The 24,823-nt window shown below is 56.4% G+C and overlaps 3 protein-coding genes across 6 annotated transcripts in view; 1 reads left to right on the top strand and 2 right to left on the bottom strand.

Annotated features, from left to right (window-relative positions):
- The window catches only part of VAV1 (vav guanine nucleotide exchange factor 1), a 48,507-nt gene extending 47,238 nt beyond the window's left edge, over nucleotides 1-1,269 (bottom strand). For both annotated transcript variants that reach the window (XM_032308315.1, XM_032308326.1), the window contains exon 1: nucleotides 957-1,269. In XM_032308315.1, coding sequence (XP_032164206.1) covers nucleotides 957-1,160 — 204 coding nt within the window. In that variant the 5' untranslated portion in view covers nucleotides 1,161-1,269. The remainder of the gene's footprint in view (nucleotides 1-956) is intronic.
- A 1,033-nt stretch (nucleotides 1,270-2,302) lies between these two features.
- On the top strand, nucleotides 2,303-16,154 carry SH2D3A (SH2 domain containing 3A). Of its 2 annotated transcripts, none has more exons than XM_032308412.1 (10): nucleotides 2,303-3,573; nucleotides 6,290-6,426; nucleotides 7,933-8,282; nucleotides 8,636-8,712; nucleotides 10,595-11,082; nucleotides 11,212-11,327; nucleotides 11,491-11,665; nucleotides 11,754-11,865; nucleotides 12,194-12,379; nucleotides 15,383-16,154. In XM_032308412.1, exons 2-10 carry the CDS (start codon nucleotides 6,358-6,360, stop codon nucleotides 15,391-15,393), a joined length of 1,584 nt encoding a protein of 527 aa, XP_032164303.1. In that variant the 5' UTR covers nucleotides 2,303-3,573; nucleotides 6,290-6,357; the 3' UTR covers nucleotides 15,394-16,154. The 2 variants fall into 2 exon arrangements, with proteins under 2 accessions (XP_032164303.1, XP_032164295.1); XM_032308404.1 differs by lacking the exon at nucleotides 15,383-16,154 and adding an exon at nucleotides 13,274-13,974.
- Nucleotides 14,156-23,064, bottom strand: TRIP10 (thyroid hormone receptor interactor 10). 2 transcript variants are annotated; one of them, XM_032308382.1, is made up of 15 exons: nucleotides 22,951-23,064; nucleotides 21,652-21,767; nucleotides 21,511-21,567; nucleotides 20,590-20,737; nucleotides 20,450-20,512; nucleotides 20,139-20,243; nucleotides 19,924-20,052; nucleotides 18,973-19,119; nucleotides 18,668-18,862; nucleotides 17,485-17,652; nucleotides 17,115-17,224; nucleotides 15,257-15,389; nucleotides 14,883-15,028; nucleotides 14,683-14,804; nucleotides 14,156-14,568 (listed from the first exon to the last, which is right to left on the bottom strand). In XM_032308382.1, exons 1-15 carry the CDS (start codon nucleotides 22,972-22,974, stop codon nucleotides 14,420-14,422), a joined length of 1,812 nt encoding a protein of 603 aa, XP_032164273.1. In that variant the 5' UTR covers nucleotides 22,975-23,064; the 3' UTR covers nucleotides 14,156-14,419. The 2 variants fall into 2 exon arrangements, with proteins under 2 accessions (XP_032164273.1, XP_032164281.1); XM_032308390.1 differs by lacking the exon at nucleotides 17,485-17,652.
- Nucleotides 23,065-24,823: the final 1,759 nt, after the last annotated feature.

Below are 24,823 nucleotides of genomic sequence, written 5' to 3'. Positions count from 1 at the left end.
CGGACTTCCAAGGCAGGTGAGGCACCAGGAGCGCCCAGCCCCAGCATACATGGCTTCCCCCCAGCACCCAGACACTACAGGGACCCAGAGAGGGGATCCAGTCACGTTACCTCCTCCACCCCAACCGCATTCAAATAGGGATTTGAATATATTTCCTGAGTCTAGAAGGGCCCCGCTTGCTTGCTCGGTACAATCCACCCTCCCCGGACCTGGGCCTTTGCAGTAATCCCTACAGAGAAAGACTAGCTCTTTCTAGACTCCAAAACCCCAGGAGCCACTCTTGGGCTCAAGACCAAAGCTTTTCTCAGTGTCTCTCTGGGATGGATAGAGCTAGGAAGACCAGAGCCCAGGGGCCCACAGCCCCCCACCCGCCCCACGCACCCCAGGCCCAGGCAGGAAGCCAAGGGGAAGAAGATCTGAGGGGAAGGAAGGGGCCCAGGGCCCGGGAGGAGGAGACACATGTGGGGGAAGAAGTTGGTGGAGGCCCCTCCCCCATAGGCAGAAGGGGGGATGTCAAGGGAGGTAATAAACCCCGGGCACCCTTTTGGCCACCTGGGGGTTCCCAGGTATCCCTCAAGCTCCACACACACCCACCCCCCCACAGTCCCATCTGGAGAGTTGAACCTCTGTGGAGTCAGCCTGGGGTTTGGAAGCTTTAACCCCGAGTTTGTCAGTTCTTAGCCTAGATGTGCAGGAACTCAGAGCCTGTCAACCCATTCCTGTGACCCTTGGGTGAGACACCCCTGGGATCTCGGCGCTCACCACCCCCTCCCTCCCGCTGCCCACCTCCTCACCCCCCCACCCCCCTCACCCCCGTGCTAGCCCCAGCGTCCAGCACACATTCCCTTCTCCATCACAGGCTCGGAGTTTCAGTGCATTGACTCTCCTGGTGCCAGCCGGGGGTGTGGGGCCCCCCCACCTCCAACCCTTGGTGCCCCAGCCAGTGGCCGGCTCACCTGGGACATCTGGGGGCGCAGGTTGACCTCACGCAGGTTGATGGCATGGGGCAGCAAGTTGTTGAGCAGCTGGCACAGGAGGACGCCATCCCGGAGGGCCTGTGCCAGCTCGCACACCTGGGCGCCATCCCAGGTCACCCGGTGGCTGGGTGGCAGCACCCGGCACTGGATCAACCAGTGAGTACACTGGCGCCACAGCTCCATGGCCGCTGCCTTCCCGGGTCAGCCCGCGCACCCTTGCGGCCTGCGAGGCCTGCCTGCCTGCCTCCGCTAGCTAGCTACCACTTCCTCTTCTCTGCCTGTAACTGTCGCTCTGAGAGGGGGTGGAGGGGGAGGAGCCCTGGGGGGGGGGTGTTAGGGGGGCGGGGGCACCTGCAGCCCAGCCCCTTCTCTGCAGGACCTGGCATCTCTTCTCCCCCCACCAGCTCAACACAGGGGCCTGGACATCTGGGCAAGGTACGACGACCCTTCGCTTCTTCCAGCCCACTGCCCTGCAGCCCACCAGACCCTCCGTGACATGCCCCTGTCCCCTCCCTGCCCTCACCTCTTCCACTCACCACTTTCTGCTCCAGCCATACAGGCACTGTTCCTCCAAGACACCAGGCCACCCCAGAATCTTAAATCTTGCCACAGGGCCTTTGCACATGGCTCTGGGGCCTTAGGCAAGCAACTTCATGGCTAGCTCCCTCACCTCCAACAGTGACCCCCTCACCTTTGCTCAGTGTCATCTTCTCATGAAATCTTCCCAAATCTCTCCATTTCAAATCACAGACTTTCCTTCCCACTCTCCTGCACTGAAGCCCTGAACACCATCCAACAAACCTGACATTTCATCATAATTCTTTCTTTATTGTTTATTTAGAAATCTCTGTCTCATATGTTCCCAGCACCTGGCATAAATACATGGTCCGCAAGTATTTGTTGAATGAATAAATAAATGGTTGGAAGCTTTTTTTTTTTTTTTTTTTTTTTTTGGCTCTACCTCTGACATCCCCAAATTCATTTAGGTATGGCTCGGGCCCTGGCCACCACCGTGTCTTTCCTTATAGACTTCGAGGGGGTCGCTCATTAATCCAGTCGTTTGGCAAACATTTACAGCCTTCGTAGACCTCATCACTACCTGAAATCATTTTGTCTACAAGGTCCCTCGCCCCACCTCCACCCCACTCGGCTGCATAGACTCCCCTCCCCCATCTGCCTCACCAGGCACCCCTCTTGGGTTTTCTTAATTCTTTCATCACTAGGGGGCGCTAGTCTCTTTCAGTGGAGATCCCCCCCACACACACACACACCGCCCAACCCTCTACCCGAACCAAAACTAGGTAGGAGGAGGTCAAGGAAAAGACACTCCCCCCAGCATTTCCTGAGCCTCGAGACTCTTCCACATTCGCGCGGGGGAAAGCCGAGCCTGGAAATCACCAGCTCTGCGATCCCACAGGCACCGAAACTTTTCATCTCCAACCATCCCGGGCGCTCATTTCCTCATCTGTAAAATGGGTGACAGTAACCTTCACCATGTGGAAGCACGCTAGGGGTCAGAGATCGTGGGCCTGCACAGAGGAAGGAGAGGACGGCAGGATGACGCTCCAGGGCGCCAGGTACGAATCCCGTCTGCGCCACTCCCAAGCCGGTCAACTTGGGCAAATCGCTTCGCTGCCCCCTGCCTCCGTTTCTCCATCTGGAAAATGGACGTGATGGAAATAGCACCTACTTCACTGAGAGGTCGATGTAAAAATCAAATGCGTTGAAGCAGGTCAAGGAAGCGGAACGGTCCTGGCGCACAGGGCCCTCGATAAACGCGGCTCGACCGTCCTCCCTTTGTTCCAGATCCACTCCCCCAACCTTTCCCTGCTTGCTCCAAGCATCGGGATGGAAGCCCCCCTCCCACCTCCTTCCTCCCACCAAGGAAACCACCTGAATGTCTCCCACGCCGTAATCCCCCAGAGTTAGCTCATCTCCCTCCCGCTGTTACACGGGGAAGCCTGTCGTGTTTTCCCGCATCCGTCTCCACAAAACCCGACACGCACTGGAGTTCCCTTCCCGGAAACCCAAGGGGACGGTCTGGAGGAAGCGCACCTCTACGTCACAGCAGCCGCCAACCCCGCGCTGCAGGAGAGCCCGTAAGGGGCCGTTCTGTCCCCTCGAGGAACCCTGGGGGGTGAGGAGAGAAACACTCCTCCCCATGTCCCAAGGGGTCGGGGTACTTAGGACCCGCCTGCGAGGAACCTAGGAGCAGAGCGCTAAGGGGCGGGACTAAGAGGGGCGAGGAGCGTGTGGGCGTTGCCAACCGATGGGGGCGAGGCGACATTCTAGGCCGCAGGGGCAGACGGATTTTCCCAAGGGGGCGTGGTCTGTGGGCGTGGTTTTCAAGGGGGCGTGGTAAGTGCCGAGAAGTGTTCTAAGAGGGTGGAGCGGAGACAGGAGGGCGGGTGTCCTGAGAGGCCACCTTCGGAGGCGGAGTCCTCCGGGGCGGGGCCAGGTGAACTGACGCGGGAACCCGCGGGTGCGGCCCGGAGAAGGTGGGCCGGCTGGGGCGGGGAGGGAGGTCCCGGAGCCGTAGAGCCTCAGGCTTCGGCCTGGCCCCAGCCTGTCACCAGCTCCGCGGGTCCCGGCCCAGGTGAGTGAGGGGCCCCAGGCACATCCAGGATCGGGGGTTATTGTGGGAGGGGAGTCCTCTCTTTTCCAGGTGGGGCCACCGGCTCGCAGGGAGAATCTGAGTGTAGGACCAAGAGCATCAGCGGACGTAGAAGGGTCGCCGAGTGCTGTGCGTCACGCGTGTCCGTGTACCTGGGCGTACCTGGGAGTGCATCTCAAAGCGTGTTTCCTGTGCAACACGAAAATCTCCCTGTTCCCACATTGCCTGAACAATCTTTCTAAACCACAAACCAGATCGCGCCCCTCCCTCATTTAAAACCCTTCCGTAACCCCCAGGGCATCCCGCTAACATGAGAATTTGGGGTGCACCAGAATGGTTTCTTCCCTGCCGACTTCGCCGCTGTCCACTCAGCTCCTTGCTCGGTGCATTCCAGCTACAACGGCTTCCTTGATGCTGTCTCACCCCCAGGCCTTTGCGCTTGCTGGCCACCCGCCCATCCCCCACCCCACCCCCGATCCCCTGTCTGGAACTGCTCTTTCTCTGAACCTTTGCGCGACTGTCTCCTTCCCTTTACTGAGGGCTCAGCTCCAATGTCACCTGGTGACATTGGTGGGAGAGACCTTCCTGACTGTATGTTATTTACAGTAGCTGCCTCCTCCAGTCTTCTTTACCACACGTTCCCATTTTATCGTCTTCAGTGATTTCTCGTAGACATTTTCTTCTTCATTCGTTGTGTGCTATTTATCGTTTGTCTTGCCCACCGGACAGCACAGGGCAGAGCCTTGATCTCATTCATCACTGGGTCTCCAGGGTCAAGAACAGGTCCTGGAACATAGTAAATGCTCAACCAATCAGTGTTTGCTCAATGTCATGTTTGAGTACCTGTGTCCGACTGTGTCCACGTGTCCATGTGTATAGTTGACCCCCTTCACATGTGTGTACATAGGTGTGGTCTATAGGGCATGAATAACCCCCTTCTTTTCTCCATGTCTGCCCCTACCCCATTTTCTTCCTGATTCTGTTCCCTTCCTCTCTCCCCTGCCCAAATATCCAGAAATTATTCCAAAGGATGAATGGCAGGAGGAGGGTTTATTTGGCCTGTGTCTAACCTGCGCCCACTCTGCGCTCCCCCCTCATCCAAACTCCCCTCCTCCAAACCAACCAGAGCCTTGTGAGTGGCCCACGTGCGTGCCCACTAAAGAGGGCACAAGACAGAGGAAGCTGGCGTCTGGGGACTCAAGACAGAGGCTGGCCTGGCCCAGCTGACAAACAGGAAGTACACAGGCATCCAGGAGACACACCTGGTGTTCAGGCATGCAGCACCTGGGGCGGGCCTGGGAACTTGTTGCCCATTTCTGGCCCTCAAGGCCCTGCTGACTCAGGATGAGAGAATCCTGGTGCTGTTTCCCTGCACACCCAGCCAGGCCCAGAACACCTTAGGGGTGGAGGAAATGAGAAACGGACCTGCTGCTTCCCTCCCATCCAGGGCAGGTTTTCTCCACCAGACACTGGAGACACACAGGGCCTGAGGCCCGGCCAATATCAAGGGAGTCCCAAAATATCAGAGACCTGACTTTTGACCATAATAATAACAAACCGCATGGCTCCAAAATTTAAGAATCTGCAAATGCCAAATTGCTGTTTGCTGGCATTTCTACAAAATATGACTTTTTAATATCTTCAGAATGTATTGCATCGGAGGGGCACCTAGCTGGCTCAGTCGGTGAAGCATGTGATTCTTGATCTCAGGGTTGTGAGTTTGAGCCCCATGCTGGGCACAGAGCTTACTTTAAAATATAATAGTAAATAATAACATTTTTTAAAGAAATGGTGTTACATTGGAAAGCCACGTATGGGTTAGATTTTCTTACAACTTAGGAATTCTTGAGTGTGTACACATACTGATTAGAAGGTAGTGATTACTCAAATACATTCACTCTGGCCTGGAATGTTCTTTCGCCCAGCTGGCTCACTCCCTCAAAATCCTCCAAGTTGTCACTGATTGAGACCTTCCCCGGCCCCCCTATGGAAAATCTTATCTCCACCACTGAATCTTCATATTCTGTCCCTGGCTTTATTTTCCCACTTACGTCTTTCTGATCTATGTACCCCTTCATCTCCTTATTTATTTTCTTAATTACTGTCTCCCCCACTGGAACAGCAGGTCTCCAAGGGCAGGGATACCCCTGTTTTGTTCACTGCTGGGCCTCTGGTGCCCAGCAGCACCTGGCACATGGTGGGGGCCCCATAAATATTAGTTTGAGTGAATTAGGTAATGAGTTTTCTCTGAAATATAGCATCATATCATCGGCATGAAAATTGCATTACATTTGAAGGGAGTGCCTAGGTCTTCTCCCTTTGCGAGAATCCTAGTGAATGCACAAGTGCTCCCATGAGATCACAGCCAATTCTAAATTGAAGTTAATCATAGCCTAATTTATATGATGTATGTATATGAATCTAGCATGTATATATATAAACAAAATCTAATGTATATATATTTCTATGAGTAACTTGTTTAACTTAGAATATGTTTATATGTTATATATTTAGAATATGTTTATGTTATATGTTTAGAATATGTTTGTATGTTAGAATACAGAGAGAGAGAGAGAGAATTGCATTTTACGGTTGATAGGATGTGGGCTACTGTCTCCAAAACTAAGGGGAATATGGAAAGGCTGACCCAGCCACCCAGGAAGCTTAGGAAGCAGGAATAATTCTTCCCATTTTACAGATGTGGAAGACTGAGGACTGTTGAAAGTACAGAGTTCAGCCCCTGCACCCTCTGCCCCCAAGAGCTCCATGCAGGTGCTACAGGATGGAGAGGACCTTGCCAGCCAGCCCTGGTACCACGGCCCCCTGTCCCGTCAGGTATCTCCGCTTCCTGCAGGGCCTCAGCACCTCTGATAGGGAACCTCTCCCGCCCTTGAACTACTGGGGACTTCTGGGGACTGCTAGGGTCCTGGGGGAGGGACTTACAGTCAAGGTCTATTGGAAGGAGTGGCTGAGGGTCTGGGGACTGTCTTGAAGCTTGCTTGGTACCGTGGCATGCTCTCCGACTGGACTCTTGGCTTTGCTTATCTCTCCATCTGGGTCCCAGGCACCGGCGGCCATCAGGGTCCCGTCTCCCTCTTTTATCACCTTCGGTGACTACTCTTAGACATTATCTATCTTCTTCATTCATGTTCATTCATTGTGCTTCATTGTCACGTGTCTTACCCGCCCCCCACCCCGGAGAGCACAGGGCAGAGCCTTGGCATCATTCATCACTGTGTCTCCAGGGTCTAGAACAGGCCCTGGCGCACAGTCAGTGCTCAGTCAGTGTTGTGCACTCTTGACATCTCGCGCTCAACCCAAATCTTACTCATTTGTCACCCTCAGGAGTCCTGGGACCCTGGCCATCCAATCAAATTGTGAGAGTCCGTTATTGCTTAGTGGTTAAAAATCCCAGCCCTACAACTTACATTTTGTATGCCCTTGGGCAAGGTATTTGACCTACCTGGGCCTCGGTCTCCCCATCTGTAAAATGGGTGTGATGGTATCTACTGCTTAACCTTGGCGAAGGATTAAATGAGTTCATATGTTTTACACCCACAGCAGGGCCTGGCATGTAGGAAAGGCTACATGTGTGCACCATACGGATTTTTCAGTCATCAGTTCCCATCGCCAGGTCCGCTTTGCCTCCCTCTGGTACTGTGGCCCCTGCCCGTTTCCACACCGGCCACTACAGCTGGCATAAGACTGCCTGAACATTTTTATAACAGGATTTCCAGGCTGCAATCAGTTTGGAAGGATCCGGCGAATGGCACTTTTTGAAGCCACATTTGTGCACCAAGCCTTGTGCATTTACTCAGGTTGGATGTTGCATTAGTCAGTATTAGCTAGCAGCGGCAACAAACATCCCTGAGATGTCCCTGGCTAAACACAGCCAATATTCTGGGGCTGTCCATGTTACGGTACAAGCTAGTTGAGGAGTGGGGAATGTGGAGCTCCAGAAGTCCATCAAGACCCAAGCTCTTCTAGCTGTGGCTCTACCTTCCACAAGGCCTTGGGGGACATCCCCTGACAGGCAGGGGACAGAACCTGTAGGCCTGTGCGCCTGTGCAGGAGGGCTGTGTGAACCAGGTCTGCACATTCCCAGCGGTGGTTCGGCCTCATCCTATTGGCCAGATCGTGTCAGATGACGACTAACTGCAAGGGAGCCTGGGAAATGTATTCCAGAGGCGTGCCCGTGAGAAAACTGGGAAATGGTTTGCTGCGAAACCACCTGGTCTCTGGGGTGGCTTTTCTTGGGTGTGGGGGTGGGGGTGAGGAATCACAAGAACTGCAGATCAGGGCTGATGGCTAAGCCCCCTGCCTCCTGTCCTCCACCCCCAGAAGGCTGAGGCCCTCCTGCAGCAAGACGGGGACTTCTTGGTTCGAGCCTCCGGGGCCCGGGCGGGCCGCCCCGTCATCTCCTGCCGCTGGCAGGGCTCAGCGCTGCACTTCGAGGTGCTCCACGTGGCCCTGCGTCCCCGGCCGGGCCGACCCTCAGCCCTCTTCCAGCTGGAGGATGAATGGTTCCCAAGCCTGCCCTCCCTGGTCCGCAGCTATGTGACCGGGCGGCGCCCACTGTCCCGGGCCACAGGGGCTGTGGCCTCCAGACCTGTAATACGGCAAGGACCCATTCGACGCAGTTTTAGTGAGGACACCCTCCTAGAGAGTCCAGCTCGGTCAGAGCTGCCCAGGTAATCATAGGCTCTCTACCTCACCAATGACACCTGATACCCACCTGTGCACTAACCGATACTGACATTTGGGTCTGGATTGATGGGGGGGGGCGAGGGGGGCTGTGCTGTGCATTGTAGGACATTGAGCAGCACCCCTGGTCTCTACTAGATGCCTATAGAATCCTCTCCACCCCACCCCCAGTTGCCACAACCGAAAGATGTCTCCTGACACTGTCAGGTGTCCCCTGGGATAGAGCACCCTGATTGGGGTCCGCTGGTGCTGAGTGACTAGATAGAGGGTTTTCTGGGCATCGGTGGAGGCTGCCCTGCTCAGGGTGGGACTACACATCTCCCTCTTCTCTGTCCCCCAGGGCTAGGAAGTGGAGTGACAGTCAGCCCGCAGGTTTGGAGCACATGGGGCGGTCAAGAGAAGACCACTCTGAACCAGGTAAGGGTCTACCAGGACAGCACAGGGCCCCAAGATTGCTTTGCCACTCTCTGCCTGACTGATACGGCACAGATGACTTAAGCTCTTGGAAACTGGAGACAATAAGACTTTCAAAATTGTGGGGCACCTGGGTGGCTCAGTCACTAAGCGTCTGCCTTCGGCTCAGGTCATGATTCCAGGATCCCAGGATTAAGCCCTGCATTAGGCTACCTGCTCTGCAGGAAGCCTGCTTCTCCCTTTCCCACTCTTCTTGCTTGTGTTCCCTCTCTTGCTGTGTCTCTGTCAAATAAATAAATAAAATCATTTTTAAAAAAAGACTTTCGGGGCACCCGTGTGGCTCAGTGGGTTAAGCCTCTGCTTTTGGCTCAGGTCATGATATCGGGGTCCTGGGATGGAGTCCCGCATTGGACTCTCTGCTCAGCAGAGAGCCTGCTTCCCTCTCTCTCTCTCTGCCTACTTGTGATCTCTCTCTGTGAGATAAATAAATAAAATAAAATAAAAAAGACTTTCAAAATTGTCATGTGATTAAGAAATTCACAGACACTTCTGTAGGGGCTTAAAATGGGTGACTTTAAAAAAAAAGATTTTATTTATTTATTTGCGAAAGAGAACACAAGATGGGGGAGAGTAGGAGAGGGAGAAGCAGGCTTCCCGCTGAGCAGGGAGCCCAACCTGGGGCTCAATCCCAGGACCCTAGGATCATGACCTGAGCCAAAGGCAGATGCTTAATGACTGAGCCACCCAGGCACCCCACTCCAACCAGTCTTGTTCCTGCCTCAGGGTCTTTGCACTCACCATTCTGGTCATGGGAAAACCCATTCCCCTAATCATTTCCTGACTGACTCCTTCTCATTTAACTTGAGTTCCTCAAAGTAGCTGACCCATCCTACTTAAAAGAGGCTTTTCCTTATGCCCTGTCTGCCCCATCTGCCCTGCCTCCCCACTCCCCATTCACCCTGAAGCCTCACTGTCTGCTGCTGTACTAAGTGCTGACATGTATCACTCAGTAGAAAGACAAAGACCTCTGCCCGGTGGTTCCAACATCCTACTGGAGGAAGATGGACATTGACAACAAAAATGAGTCTTCTTTGGGGTAAAAGTTAAAAGTAAAACAGAGTCAGGGAGATTAGGAATAGGTGGATGGGAGTATTATAATTTTAAGTAGTAGTCAGGACAGGCCACATGAAGAAAGATTTGAAAGAGGTGAAGGAGGAAATGATGTGACTATCTGGGGGTGGTGAGAGTGACCCCAGCAGAAGGAACAGGCAGTGCAAAGGTCCTGGGGCCAAAACAAGAATGTGAACTGCATTCAACCAAAAGGATGTGAGTGGAGCTGAACTATCCGAGACTCAGATCTGGGGGCTTTTTTTTTTTTTTTTTTTTTTTTTTAACTACTCTGAGGACTTTGGCCTTCACTCAGAATGAGCTAGAACCATGGGAAGGTTTTAAGTCCCTATAAGTGGGCCTATTTATATGGCTGGTAAATACAGCATCTCCCAATAGTCTGGATGCAGCTTTAAGTTCTGATAACCTCAGAAGCAACCATGCCACAGACTTCATTTGAAAGTTTGATAAGTGTAGTTTCTTCTATGCTTTTGGAGTTTTGTGAATTTTGAATAATTTTTTTTCCTATTTTAGTTTTGTACATCAGAGGGGCAACAAACAAAGAATTCACATTTAAACTGTAGTATTCAGAATTTATACCTAAGTGTTAAAGAAAGTTCATTTTCAGACCACTGATAAGTGTGTAGCATTTATATAGATGAAGTTGTAAGTCCAAGAGACACAGTTATTGACTTGGGGGGGTAACCCATCAAGCCGCCCACCCCATCCAGCTATCTTTTCTGTGTACCCCCTTCATTCCGTCTTGTTTGACCCCTAGGAGCCTCCGCTGTGCCCATGTGCGCCCTCCCTCGGATGGGTAGTGACCCCGGGCTGCTGAAGACCCCGCCTCCTCTGGGGTCCGTTGTTGACAGCCTCAGAGCCTCCGATGGGCAGCTTCATGCCAAGGCACCAATCAAGCCACCTCGAACACCCTCACTGGTGCTGCAGGAGGCATCTGAACGCCCCCCAACATACTGTGAGCTGGTGCCCCGAGTGCCCAGTGCCCAAGGAACCCCCCTGGGCCACACAGGCCCAGAGACAGAGGCCCCATGGTGGGAAGCCAGTGAGGAGGAGGAGGAGGAAGAGAACAGAAGTTTTGCAAGACCCGAGGCCGAGATCTCTTTCTGGCCCCCTAACAACCCCTTCTGCCTGCTGGGCCCCCAGAATCGGCCCCTGGAACCGAGAGTCCTGAGTACTCTCCGTGACCTATTCCTGGAGCACCATCCTGGGAGCACGGCCCTGCACCTATTATTGGTGGACTGCCAGGTGTGTCGACTACTGGGCCACTCCTCCCCAGACAGGGGCTGAGGCCCCAAGGCCCAACAGCACCTCACACCCATATACTCATTCTCGTCAGCTGACCTCCCCGCTAACCTCCCCCCCAACCCCGCCCAGGCTACAGGCCTCCTAGGAGTGACCAAGGCTCAGCGGTGTGCCATGGGGGTCGCCTCTGGCCTGGAGCTGCTCACACTTCCCCATGGGCATCGCTTGAGGTTGGAACTTCTGGAAAGGTGAGCCAGCCGCCTGGAATCCCCAGGGCCTTCAAACCTCCCCCCATTCACGGACCCCCCAGGGAGGAGGGGAGATAGGCAAAGCTTCCCCCGCCCCCATGCCCCTCACCTCCGAGTTACAAACCTTCCACTGCCCCCAGACCCTCGCTCTCCACCTCCACAGACACGAGGCGCTGGCGCTGGCCGGGGCGTTGGCGGTGCTGGGCTGCGCGGGGCCGCTGGAGGAGCGCGCGGCCACCCTGAGGGGCCTGGTGGAGCTGGCCCTGGCGCTGCGGCCAGGGGCGGCCGGGGACCTGCCTGGACTGGCCGCGGTCATGGGGGCCCTGCTCATGCCCCAGGTGCGTGGGGAGCAGAAATGAGGAGGAAGCCCGAGGGCAGGTGACGGGGAAGAGGGAAGAGACAGCGTGATCAGGGCTCCTCCCTCAGGTGTCCCGGCTGGAACGCACGTGGCGCCAGCTCAGAAGGAGCCACACGGAGGCGGCGCTGGCCTTCGAGCAGGAGCTGAAGCCGCTGATGCGGGCACTGGATGAGGGCGCGGGTGAGTGGCGGCCCTTGGCGCGGCACACCAGCTCTAAGCCGAATCCTAATCCCGCTCTGGGCCCCGCAAGTCAAATCAGTTCACCATCGGCTCCGCCCTCTTCGCTCTAGGCCCCGCCCTTCGCGTCCGGCTCTGTCCTGGGGCCCGAACCCTAGGCCCCGCCCCCGCCCCAGTCCTCGCCCTGACCCGGGCCTGCTGCTCCATGCTAGGCTGGAACCAGTGTTTCTGGGCTTCTGCTGCTACGGTCCGCCTCGACCCAGTCTCCCACCCTCTTCACTCTGGCCGCGTCTTCGGCCCCAAGCCTAGCTCAGAGCCCTTCCCCGCACAGGCCCCTGCGAGCCGGGCGAGGTGGCGCTGCCGCACGTGGCACCCGCCGTGCGCCTGCTGGAGGGCGAGGAACTCCCGGGGCCGCTAGACGAGAGCTGCGAGCGGCTGCTGCGCACCCTGCACCGGGCGCGTCAGGTGGCCCGGGATGCGCCCAAGTTCCGTGAGGCAGCAGCCCGGCGCCTACGAGGTGAGTGCTCCCCTCTGCTCCCGGCTGCCAGAAGGCCCCACTTCCCGAGCACCCCGCAGGCTCTAACCGAGCACCCCAAACCCCACCAGGCCAGGCACCAGAGCCTCCCGCCACGCCTCCCGGAGCCCCACCCAAGCCGGGACGGCCCGGCCCCCGGGGAGCTCTCACCCCGAGTCCGAGTCGCAGCCAACAGTGTTGACAGGAATAGTGCTCTCCACCCCAAAAGGGTTGGCCCCCCGCCCCAGAGCCACGTCCACAGAGTCCCACTCCCCGCCCCCACCCCGTTCCCGCTCCCACCTGAAACGACCCTGCCCCCAGAGGATCTCGATCCCTCCAACAATGCCTCGCTCTTTCCAAAATGAGTCAGTCCTTCAACCTGGTAGAACAGCGCCCTCCCCCCACCCCCCGCCATTGCATTCAGAGCCAAACCCTTCCTCCGGTCCTGGGCAGCCCAGCCTCCCGAATCCGCAACCTGGCTTATTCCGCTTTCGCTGGCGACCTAAGCACGCCTCTCACTCCAACGTGGCTCTGTCTCCCCCCAAAATGTGTCGCACTGGGCAGCCCAGACTCCAAATCTTGCCTCCCAAGTGGCTCTGTCCCCAGGCACAGCCCCTAAGGGCCCCCCACCCACCCACCCGGCCTCGCGCACTGGAACGGACTGCCCCCATGCACCCTGGCAGAGCCTGCTTCCACCGAGCCCCTTGGCCACCCTACCCCCAGTCCTGCGGACACCCCGAGCGCCCCCTCCCCGTCAACCCCGCCCCGTTGTGTAGAGCTTCGGGGCAGAGTCCCTCCAGTCCCAGCTGGGACAAAGTTCTAAGGCCAGAAGGCAGGTGTAGGGTGGGGCGAGCCGGAGCCTGGCCCCGCCTCCAGCCCGCCTGGCCCCGCCCCCAGGATTCCGGCCGAACCCGCAGCTGAGGGAGGCCCTGACCACAGGCTTCGTGCAGAGGCTCCTCTGGGGAAGCCGAGGAGTCGGGGCGCCACAAGCCGCACGTCTAGAGAAGTTCCAGCGCGTCCTCAGTGTCCTTTCACAGCGCCTGGAGCCGGATGTTTGAAAGCACAGACCCCCTTCTTCATACTGGGACACCCAAGCTATGGAAACCCCCTGCAGACACCAAGGAAGTTGCCCCAAGCTGTGCACATAGCCAAGTGCAGTGGGAACCCAGATTCTGCTATACACAAGGGGGAAGGGGGGATTTGCAAAAACCCACACCACTCCCCCAAAAGGCACATGGATCTTAGGGTGAGGGACAGCCTTCTCCCCCACACTAGAAAACCCAGGTGTCTGGAGGCCCTATCCCACCTCCCACCCCCAAGCACACATCTTACAAATGGGGAACATACACTCTTAATGGTAAGAACTTGCAGATCTCCTCCTCAGAAGCCAGATGCAAATGCTTACGAGCTGTGTGACTTCTAGCAAATGGCTCAACCTCTCTGGCCTGCCTTCAACATAAAAGTGAGGCTGTGTACTTTCCAGGTGTTGTCACAAGGGATTAAAGCTCAGTGTTCAAATATCACGGGTGGAGAATGCCTGGTACACAGTAGGTGCTCAACACTGCCTTTTCTCAGTAAAGCTGCGGTAAACACAGAAAGGATGTTTGGTGCTTTTCTCCCTACACTGAAGTCACAGACGGGCACCCAACTCTGGGGAAGTTATGTCCAAGGTGTACCCAAGTTTACCTCCCCTTCCTCATTCCCTCTGGCCAGGAAGGAGGCTGGCATTTGCATATGCCAACCCAGGTTGTAAACTTACCAATAAGGCACAGACTCCGAAAGCTTTATAGAATTTTTTATATAAAACAAAATGGCCCTAGCCCAGCGGCAGGAAGAGAAGATTTGAAACACGAGTATGTACATCAATATGGAAGGCACAGCGGGTCCCTCTGGGACGAGGAGTGGGATGGGGGGAGGGGGCAGCAGGTTACACAGGTCTCAGCTGAAGCCACAGGGGGCAGAAATAAAGTGCGTGGGTCCTGGGGCCCCCCGTGGCCCAGAAGCAGCAGCCAACAGCCCCCTTCTTCCCGCCTGTGGCAGGGTTCAGTTGAGCGTGATGCGGAGGTAGGAGGTGGGCACATAGCCCTCACCTCCCTGTTTCCGCCTGACCCGGGTCCAGCCGTCGCCTTTGTCCTCCTCCATGAGACTGAGGTCTTCACCCTCGGCCATGGAGATGGTGCCCTCGCTGGACCCTGTCGTGGGAGAGGCAGCGGGCTCAGATCTGCTTCCGGTGAAGGTAAACACGGCCCAGCCAAAAAGACCGCCCAGCCCCGACGCAGGCGATGGGACCCACACGCGGGCCTCACCTTCAAAGTGGTAGATGGCCACACAGTGCCCTATGGGGGATGCCGACTCCTCCTCAAAATCCTCGTCAAACTCCGTGTAGATGGGGGCATCCTGGCCCTCCTCGGACAGGGGCTCCTCAGAGCTGGGTGGGGAGAGCGAAGCAGGTCAGGACAGGCCCCCCAGGTGGTGGGGACGGACCCAGTCCAGCCTCCGCGCTCACCTCTCCTTGGGATCTTGTGACCCACTGTTGTTGCTGCTGCTGCTGTCTGGGGGCGCACTGGCTGGGGGGTCTGGAGGCCGGGTGTGGCGGCCCAGGCTGTCCCCCCGGTTGCTCAGGACCCGGCTCTCAGCTTCTGCCAGCCAAGCCTGAGAGGAGGGAGTCACACGGTCAATTCCAGGGCAGGCTGCGGGGTCAGCCCATTCTGGGACTGGAGGCTTCCTGAGATCACCCATGCACACCCAGGGCTGTGATGAGAAGCAGCTGGAGCCCCACCCCCACCCAACACCTCCCTGTCCCCGTCCCCCCTCTGCCCCCCCAGGAAGTGACTCAGCTAGGCCCGCTGGCCCCCACCCCTCCCCAGGGTCTTCCCTGACCTCATACTTCTGCACTTCTAATTTCAGCCGTTCGATGTTGTTCAGGGTTTCCGTGATCCGGGGCTCCAAGCTGGCAGGGTCCCCCATCTGGGGCGTCTTCTCATACACATCCTTCATTTTCTTCAGGGCTTCTCTAGGATGACACAGACAGATCAGAAAGGACAGTCCCGTATGACTTCACCAGCAGAAAAAAATAAGTGCTTGGCTTCCAGGAGCCAGGAGCAAGATAAGCCAGTGTTTTCACTGCAAACGCTAGCCTAGCGCTTTACTGCCTGGGTTCGAATCCCAGCCCGGGCGTTTCCTCGCCTGTGAGTCTGGGTGAGGTTACTGACCTCTGTCTCGGGACACTAATCTGGAAAATGGGGATGATGAGGCATGGATCGCATGTGAGTGGCTGCAAACTGAGAAGGGCGTCTCCGTTCATTCAGATACATAATGTACCCACTGCATACCAGGCCCCGTGCCAGCCATCAGAAGTACAGCCCCCAACAAGACCATCAGGATTCCGCCCCGGCTCCCAATCTCAGGAGAACTGGGGAATGCCCGTGAACTTATGTAAAGGATCTGAAACAGTGTACCTCACACAGTATCTACACATGTTCGGTGTTCTTAGCAATAGTTCCTGTTTCCTCCAAGACTAGATACACACGCAGAAGTAGTAACAAGCATAGACCTTGGAATGTCAAATGTGGGGTCCACTTCTTTCCAGTCCTAATGCCACATCCAGGCCACAAAAGAGGAAACAAGCAGAGGTGGGACAGCTGGTATTGAAGGACAGACTCCACAGCATGCTCCCTTCACCCCTACATCCTAAAGACTCAGGAGGCGCCTGGGGGGCTCAGCCGGTTAAGCTTCTGTCCTCTGCTCAAGTCATGATCCCGGGGTCCTGCAATCAAGCCTGCATCGGGCTCCCCGCTCAGCGGGGCGTCTGCTTCTCCCTTTCCCTCTGCCCCTCCATATCGTTTGTGACCTCTCTCTCTGATAAATAAAATCTTTAAAATAAACAAAAAATAAAAATAAAAACTCAAGAACTGCAAGGTTCCGAATGGAACTTCACAACAACAAAAGCTTCATACGATAAAAGTTTTGTCCGAGAGGTTCCACGTCAATGGCAAAACAGAACTGGGCCACCCATCCAAAAGTAGCAAAATGTCATTCCTATGATTTAAGAGGACTGGGAGGAGGATCTTGTTGCTTGGAAGAAGTGAGTACAGATTTTCTTTTTTAACCTGGCAGATTTTTTTATTGTGAATATTTTAAGTGTTTGAGTTATTAAACAGATAATCATGTTGTTGTTTTCTTTTAGCCAATTAGAGTAGTGAAAGAGATGAACAGGTGTTTTTATATTGAACCATCTTTTCATTACTGGAATAACACCCAATGGATCATGACTCGTCTTTTTTAAAAAACTAGGTTTTTATTACGGGTAAAAGGCACTAATGCGAAAGTTCAAAGTTCCCACTTGAACCGCATCCAAATGGACGGTTCCGTGGTATTAAGTACATCTGCGCTGCGGGGCGACCTTCACATGAAACGTTATTTTTAAAATATATCATCGGATCTATCTCGCTAGGATTCTGCATTTAAGATCCTAAGTGAAGGAAAATGGGTCCAGAATTTGAGTTTCTTGAATTCTCACTGATACAGGAAGTCATTCCACCCGCCTCTGACTGAGTTGGCAGCTTTCACTCTTTTTCTGTTTGCTGCAGGAGGGGAAGTTAAGTGTTTCCTTTTAAGTGTGGGAGGAATCACCTATAAAACCACCAGGGCCTGCGGCTTGGTGGGGAGAGCTTGGACTACCGTTTCAGTATAATTCGGTTATTCTTTTATTTTGTTCCCTGCCTGTCCCCAACCTTACCTCTGGTCGACCTCCTTCTGGAGCTCACGACTCCGCTCTTCCAGCTGCTGCTGAAGCCGTTTTCTCTGTTGTTCTGGGGGCAAGTGGCTGAAATCCTCGGTCACCACTGTCTGCAAGGTGGGAAGAAGACTGAGTTTGGGATCAGGGATTCTCAGCTTCCAGGCTCTAAGACAGTGCAAAGACATACCAAGTCCACCTTCCTCCCCACCCAAGGTTCTTGGGGGGCAAGGCCATGCACAGAGCAAAGCAGGTCCGGGTCTGGCAACCGGAGGAGGGGGCCCAGCCCGCAGCAGGAAGTGAGCCCAGGGTCCCGCCACCCGGCACTGGGCGGGCTGGGGCCGCCCCCTCCTCCCCCGGAGGCTTCACTTACCCCACGGCTGCCTCGAAGGCTGCGGAAGGATGCTAGCCGCGGTTTGACTGACTTACTGATCTCACTCAGTATGGCCAAAGGGTCGAGGCCGGAGCGGGGGGATGGGGGTCCGTTAGGCAATGCCCAGGGCAGGGGGCCCCCCAGGGGGGAGAGGGGAGGGGGGCGTGGCTACCGGCGGGGGCAGGGGAGGGGGTGGGTCAGGAGGGGTGGGAGGATGTAGAGAAGGAGGATGGACGGACGGACGGACATCATAAAGAAAAAAGGAAAACAAAATGGAGAAAAGAAAAGGAAAAAAAAAACGGTAAGAAAACCACAACTCAAGATGCACAATCACACACAGAAAATGCATGCAGAGAGCAACACAAAAATCCGGGAGGTGGTGGGGAGGGCATTAGACTGTGAGCCAGAAGGCCAGACCCCTCCCTACCGCCTACGTCACCCATCCCTCGAGTTCTGTATGCAGCACCTAGCACGGGGGTTGGGGGTAAAGAGGGCGCAGGGAGGCTCAGGGTTCTATCCACCCAGCTTTCCGGGCTCACAGTCTAGAAGAAACAGGGAGATGCATTCAGGGAATCAAGATCTCAGACAGGTATACGGCCACAGAGGTTGGAGGCAAGCTGAGAAAGGTAGAAGGCATGAAGTGTCAGCACGGTTACAGGTGGGTTGAAGCTCGGGGAGCCTTGTGACTACAGAGAGGTATCCATTTTACGTCAAGAGGGATCAGAAGTATGTACCGGGTCATGGGATGTAAACTTAGGGGGTGTCTAAGGTATAAATCAGGGGGGGTCCAGGTATATGTTTGACATTATAAGCCAAAAATCCTAAGAAAAAACAGCCTGAGGGTCAGGGGCCCAAGGACCCACTGGCAGGATCAAGAGAGACTCCAGGGTAGTCCTGAAGACAAGTATCTTAAGCGCTCATCCAGCCCTGAATCCCAGCAGCAGGTCTGCTCCCAGCATCCCAAGAAGCAGCAGACAGACGCCACGGGCCCCCTCCCTGCACCCCCTCAGCCTTGGGGGACTCCCAGGCCAATAGCCGAGCCGCCTCCCTTCCCTCCAGCCTGGGCCTGCAGCCAAGAGGAAAATTCCTGCCCGGGACTCAGCGTCCTGGCGGCTGGGGCTGACTCAGTGGGGGCCCCCCTGTCCCCACTCACACTCCCCTTCCCGAGGGCCCCGGTCCCCACCTTGTTCTTCTTGCCGAAGGGCCAGCGCTTGGCACGGCTGCGACCCGAGCCTCGGAGCTCAGGCCGTCCATCGGAGGGGGTGCCCAGGCTGCTGTCTGAGGGCACGCGGTTCATGGGCTGGCTGAAGTCTTCGAATTCCACGTCACCAGGGCGGGCAAAGCCTGACTTGTGCAGCTCGATTAGGACCTGGGAATCCTGTGAGGAGGGGTGGGGAGGGTGGCCAGGAAACAGTCAGGGGCAAGACTAGGGCCCGGGTCCTGCTACCGCCCACCTGCCAGCCCACTCGCCCAAGACCCGACACGCACGTTCTTGGCATCCACGGCATCCGCAGCCACCTTCATGCCCTCCAGACACTTGGCGATGATGGGCACCACCTGCAGCTCGGCCTCCGACAGGAGCCCATACCCGGCCCCCAGGTGGGCGGCCCGCCGCTCGTCCATGTCCTGCAGCTTCTGCAGAGGCAGAGACAGCAGCACATGCGTGGGGCCTGGGGCCATGATTCAGTCTGCAGACGTGATGGGGCTCCACACTGGCCCCAGCCCCGAGCCCAGTCGGGTGGGGAAAACACAAAATCAGGGGCACCTGGGTGGCTCAGTGGGTTAAGCCTCTGCCTCTGGCTCAGGTCATGATCTCAGGGTCCTGGGGTCGAGCCCCGCATCGGGCTCTCTGCTCAGCAAGGAGCCTGCTTCCCCCCTCTCTCTCCATCTGCCTCTCTGCCTACTTGTGATCTCTCTGTCAAATAAATAAATAAAATCTTTAAAAAAAAAAAAAACAACAACAAAAAACCAGAATCGAACAGGGACTTCCAGCCCCGGGTGGCCAGAGGAGAGACATGCAACAGGAGATCTGAGAGGGGAGTGTGAGGAGCTCTCCTTGCCTAGGGAGTCAGGAAAGGCTTCTCAAAGGAGGGGACAATGAAGCCAGGACTTTGAACAGACAGCAGATCCAACCCAGATACTACCTATCGCAAGATGGAGTGGAGTGTAGACGCTAAAGCAGAAGACAGCAAATTCGAGGCCTTTCAGAGGGGCTGTTAGAGCTGGGGCTTAGCGGAATGCATAGGAGTTCCCAAAAACATGAAAGCCACCTCTGGCGTAAAAAAAAAAGCAGTCTGAGTGAAGACAGAGCACACTGTCATTTCTAGTTCCTTTTTGATTTAGAGATCGGGACTTGCCGCTAAGGTTTTGACAAATGTGTAAGAGTTGGTTAACTTTCTGGGTCTTTCAGGGAGTGGTCTGGGGGCTTGGAATACTCACATCAAATATCTGGGGCATCTGGGAAAAGTAGAAGTGAGACTGGTCTCGGTTGAAGCGCTGCAGCTGGGCTGCGTACTCATTTTTGCTTTCTTCTGCCATGTGACTTCGCAGGTGGGCTTGTTGCTTGGCCTGAGGAATAGGGAGGCAGGGGTCGCTGTCAGGTTCGGGCTCCCTCCCAGCCGGACCTCTAAGCCCATCCCAGAGCTCACAGGTACCTTCTCCACATCAGCCTTGGTGGCATTGATATCCTGATCAAGTCGCTCAGCGGTCTGGGCTGCCTTTTCAGCCTCCCGGCAGTCCCGCTCAAACTTCCGCTTGCTCTGCCGGGGACACAACCAGGAGGAGAGAGTTGGTAAGAAAGCAAGGTTTCAGAGACTGGGGCAGGGATGGGGGAACATCATCAGCAAATGGGGGAGGGGGAGTGCAACAGGCAAGCTGGAAACCCATGGGCGAGAAGAAGGGCTCGGGGCCAGACAACACAGGCACATCCAGGAGCCAGTTACCCTCTCCGTGGCCACAAACTCACATTCTCCAGCTGTTTGAAGCCACTCTCCAGCTGCTGCTGAGCCCGGCGGCCCTCCTGAAAGTGCTGTGCAAACAGAAATGGTTAGGTTCCCCTGGGTTGAGGTAGCGGTCCTTGGAAGACCCAGAGAGGGAACCACTCACCATCTTTCTCTCCTGTTTCATCTCCTGTGAGTACTTGGCCAGCTCGAGACACACACGGACGCTGAGGTTCTCGGCCACCAGCTCCCGCTGGCCCGCAAAGTCATTCACCTCCTGGAGAATTTGCACGAAGGACTGCTGCTGGCTGAACCTAGGGCAAGATGAGCGGGGGCGGTGAGCTGGGGTTAGGCACCCACCCCCCATCCCTCAGGAGCCAGATGCTCCGGGAACCACCTCCATCATGGAAAAGGGTAAGCCCCAATACATTCCTCCTGGAAGCAACCATAAATTCTGGTCCATATCCCTTATCCCAAGCCCTTAACTGGGATGCGTTTCGGAACTCAGAATTTTTCAAGTTTAGAAAGGGAATATAATGCTTATGCCATCTTTTATGCGTCCCCCCAGTGGGATCAGGGGCTGCATCCTGTAACCAAACACTATAAATATTTTTTGCAGTGAAAGGTATTACTAGTCACATGAAGTGGAATAAAAACCAAGGACGTGACGACCATTAAGTGAGGTCAGAAGTTGCTGCCTAACGGAGTACCAAAACAATCTTCTGATTTCTAGAGCTTTTTGGATTATGTAACTACGCACTATCTCAGTTAATGACTGCAGGAGCCCTAAAGGCCATCATCATCGTCGTCATCATCCTGTTTCAAAGGTGAGGAAAACAGGCATAAAATGCAGGTCAGTTACCCAGAGGCACTGGGTTAGTAACTGCTGGAACCTCACTCACTTAATACGTGACACAAAAGCAAAACTCAAGTCAATTGCCCCAAGTCGTGGGGTTGGAAAATAGTGGACTTAAGGTTCCGACACAGGTGATCCGGCTCGGGTGAGAACTGAACAAGAGGGCCAGGAAGTGAGACCAGACCCCCGGGACCCCCCAAATCTAGCTTGGCCACCCCTCTCCATCCGTACTTGGATTCTGGGTCATCTTTGGCGGGTCTCTTGGGCAGGTATTTCTTCACCAGGCTCCTAATGGAGAGAGGCAGAAAGCCTGAGCCCCCAGCGCTCCAAAAGCCTCCCCCAGCCCCAGGCGGGTCCACCCTAGGATCTCACCTCAGCTGCTTTGCGTAAGCCTGCTCCACTTCGGTCCGCTCTTTCACAAACTTCACATATCTGTCCAACAGGTCCAGCCCCCACTGCGTGTGCCGCTCGAGCACCTCAAACTGATCCTGGAAGCGGGTGGAGGATTCGAGATCACCACGTTGGGACCCCACCGCCGGAGGACCAGGCGCCAGAGAAGCCTCAAGGCTCTGAGCTAGGAGAAGGTGTGGCTTCCCGGGCCCGCCCCCGCGCGGCGCCGGAGGGGGAGGCAGGAAACCGGCGGGAACCCCCTCCCCTTCCCGGGAAGGGCCAGGGAACAGAGGCGGGGCCCCAGCCGGACTGCAGGGTCCCGGTCTCCAGACCGCCAAGAGGGGTGTGGAATGGGGCTGAGCCACTCCCCCCAGCCCCGGCTCCCCTAATCCCCCCTCCCAAGATTCCGGAAAATCCGGCCGGCCCGGCGTGAGTCAGGACCAGAGGGGCAGGGTTTACCGCAGTTTGGGGGGCCCCAGAACGTCCAGGAGACAGGCACCATGTTACCCGGGTCGCCATGCTTCCCGGGGTCCCTCCAATATGTGATTTGGTTCCCCCCACTGACTCCACTACAATTTCAAAAGAAATTTCAGAGTTGTGGGAGAAAGAATCTAGTTACCCTGCTGCACCCAGAAACCCAGGGATGCCACCGCCCCCATTAAAAGGAGAGGTCAGAGGTCCCGACTAGGATAAGGGGAAATTCCTGGGGCTTCCAGAGCTGAGGTTAGAGGCTGCCTAGGGGCGGCCCCTCCCAGCGCCTAGGGGCGGGATGGGGGGAGGGGGCCGCGAGGCTAAGCCTCGCGGCCCCCTCCCCCCTAGAGCGTCCCAAGCCCCAAGGTGTTGATCGGAGGCGCCGAAAGGGCGGTCAGAACTTATAGGTCCCACGTGGGGTTGAAAGTGGCCAGGGGGTCCCCTCCCCCGCCCAAGCCGGACAGGCGGGCGGCGGGCAGGGACCCAGGGGCCGTAAGATAAGCCGGCCGCCCAGCCAGGGTGCTCAAAATAGGTGACCTCGCCCGGGCGCCCCGGCCTGGTCCCAGGACTTCTGCCCTCCTCACTCTGAACCCCGTGCTCAGTTTCTCTAGTCCGCTCATGCAAGGTCGCCCTTCATCCTGGACGTCCTGAAACGCCCTGGGAAACTCCGAGAAAAGGCGAAAAGCGGGGACTCCAGGGGTCTCTGAAGGGGAAAGCGCCGAGCCCCCACTAAGGTCTTGCAGAAGCAAAGGAGGAGGGGGTCTGGACTCCAGAAAGGGAGGAACTTGGAGCCGGGCCGATCGGACTCACCCACAGCTCGGTGCCCCAATCCATGCTGCTCCCGCCGAACCCGCCGCCGCCGCCGCCGCCGCCGCCGCCGCCGCGCCCGGTCCCCGCCGCGCCCGGTCCCCGCCGCCCGCCGCCGGGAGACTCAGCTTGGAGCGGCGCGCCCGGCCCCGCCCACTCCAAGCTCGGACCCGCCCCCGCAGGCCCTGCCACACCCCCAACTGCAAGGAGGCCCAGAACAGCGCCCTAAAGGCGGGACCCCCGAAGAGGCGGGACCCAACGGACGCCCCGCCCCCTCTTAAAGGCAAGTTGCCACCAGCCGCCACTGGACCCGTGCCTTAAAGGACCCCCACCTATTTTCCAAATCCCCCGGGCCCCTCTTCCCCCAACCCTACCCCGCCAGGGACTGTTCTTACTTTTCTCTTTTCCTTCAACCATCCCTTAAAGGGACAAGACATTGAAACCCCAACCTGAGAGGTCCTTCCCCCACCCCATCGCCGGAAGAACCTGAGGTCACCCCGCTCTTGCGGGCCGGCCCGGCTCCAGACATCTCTGCTGGGCCTACTAATGGGCTGGTTCCCTCCGGCCACAGGGCGGATGGGAGGACTTCGATCCTGCCCAGAACGCGCCTCTGCCAAGGCCTGGTCCATTAGCACCCCCGCCGCATCCTGCCTTCCCCCACCTCCCGAAGTCTGCGCCGGGAAACTGAGGACAGACCGTCCTTGGGGCACCGGGCCCAGGTCTTTCCTCGGCCCTCATCCAGTTCGCGCTTCCACCTGCCCATTTTCCAGTCGCATCCATTTAGATCCAATCAGGTTTCACTGTACAGACCCTAGTTCCGACTCCACCTCTCCCTCCAGACACTCAGGCCCTGGGGCTCGGAAGTCTGTCACCTCGCTCATAAAAGTCTGTTCACACCTCATTAATCTCTTTAAGGCACTGAGATGAAAGGGGAGAGAGCCCTGCAGCGCCCACCTCATCCTCTCTGCTCCTGCCTTTGCTACTTGTGTCTACCGAGGTAACAGACGCCCCCAGGCACAAGTGAGACTCTAAGCCTCCTGGCTCCCAGTACCCATACCAGTACACACACCAGGGAGCCCAGGAGGCTAGCCCCAGGAGCCCACAGTGAGACACCTACACTGGGACAGATGGCTCTGTTGGGACCTGGCCCCACCTGCTGGTGGCTTCTGGGCTAGAAAACCTCAAGTTGCTGTGCTCCAGGATTTGGGGGACCAGGCGTGTCAGGGGCTCAGCATGGGTTCTGATCTCAGTGGCTTAGCCTGGTATTAGAGTCTCAAACTCAAACTGGAATTGGGATTCGTTCCAGGTCGACACCGCATTTGGGATGGGATCTCAGACTGGGGTCAGTTTAGCGGAGGGGTCAGCAACCCACTGGGATTCAAACTAGGGTCCAGAGGTCAGGCCTAGTCTGGGATCACGGCGTAGTCCAGGTTGGGGGCTCAACCAGAGACTAAGGCCCAGGCTCGGTGTAGGTCGAAGGTCAGAAGGGAGTGGGGAAGTCTGGTTTTCAGGCCGACGTCGGGGCTCAGCGGCAGGTAAGGACTCAGCCTGGGGTAGGTGTTCAGCCAATCAACGAGTCCGGCGTGGGATCTATGGATGGGCTACTCCTTTGCCTCACTCTAGGATAGAGGCTCCGCCTAACGCTGGAATTCAGCCCGAGGTCATAGGTCATCCTGGGGTCAAGATTTAGCCTGGGGCTAGGTTTCGGCCTTTCGTGGATCAGGAAGATTAGAACCGGACAGGCCTCAGCAGACGTGCGTGTTTACCAAAAGCCTGGGCTCTGGCTGGGAGCCACATCCCCAGAGTGAAAAGAGGAAGTCCGTCCTTGGGGATATTGGGAAATGTAGTTTATTGAATGCCCAGTAGCCCTCTCTGG

Source organism: Mustela erminea, chromosome 1 (genome assembly GCF_009829155.1).
Source record: "Mustela erminea isolate mMusErm1 chromosome 1, mMusErm1.Pri, whole genome shotgun sequence".
Taxonomy (NCBI): domain Eukaryota; kingdom Metazoa; phylum Chordata; class Mammalia; order Carnivora; family Mustelidae; genus Mustela; species Mustela erminea.
This window is presented reverse-complemented; position numbering and strand designations above follow the sequence as displayed.

What these genes read in the sequence shown, in the direction of transcription:
- SH2D3A (XM_032308404.1), top strand. Translation starts at nt 6,358, where the DNA reads ATGCAGGTGCTACAGGATGGAGAGGACCTTGCCAGCCAGCCCTGGTAC. An exon ending in AGGTTGGAACTTCTGGAAAG is followed by an intron (nt 11,328 to 11,490) that starts GTGAGCCAGCCG and finishes CCACCTCCACAG; the next exon opens with ACACGAGGCGCTGGCGCTGG. An exon ending in GGGCCCTGCTCATGCCCCAG is followed by an intron (nt 11,666 to 11,753) that starts GTGCGTGGGGAG and finishes CTCCTCCCTCAG; the next exon opens with GTGTCCCGGCTGGAACGCAC.
- TRIP10 (XM_032308382.1), bottom strand. Translation starts at nt 22,974, where the DNA reads ATGGATTGGGGCACCGAGCTGTGG. An exon ending in AGATGCCCCAGATATTTGAT is followed by an intron (nt 19,120 to 19,923) that starts GTGAGTATTCCA and finishes CTGCCTCTGCAG; the next exon opens with AAGCTGCAGGACATGGACGA. An exon ending in GGCCATCTACCACTTTGAAG is followed by an intron (nt 14,569 to 14,682) that starts GTGAGGCCCGCG and finishes CTCCCACGACAG; the next exon opens with GGTCCAGCGAGGGCACCATC.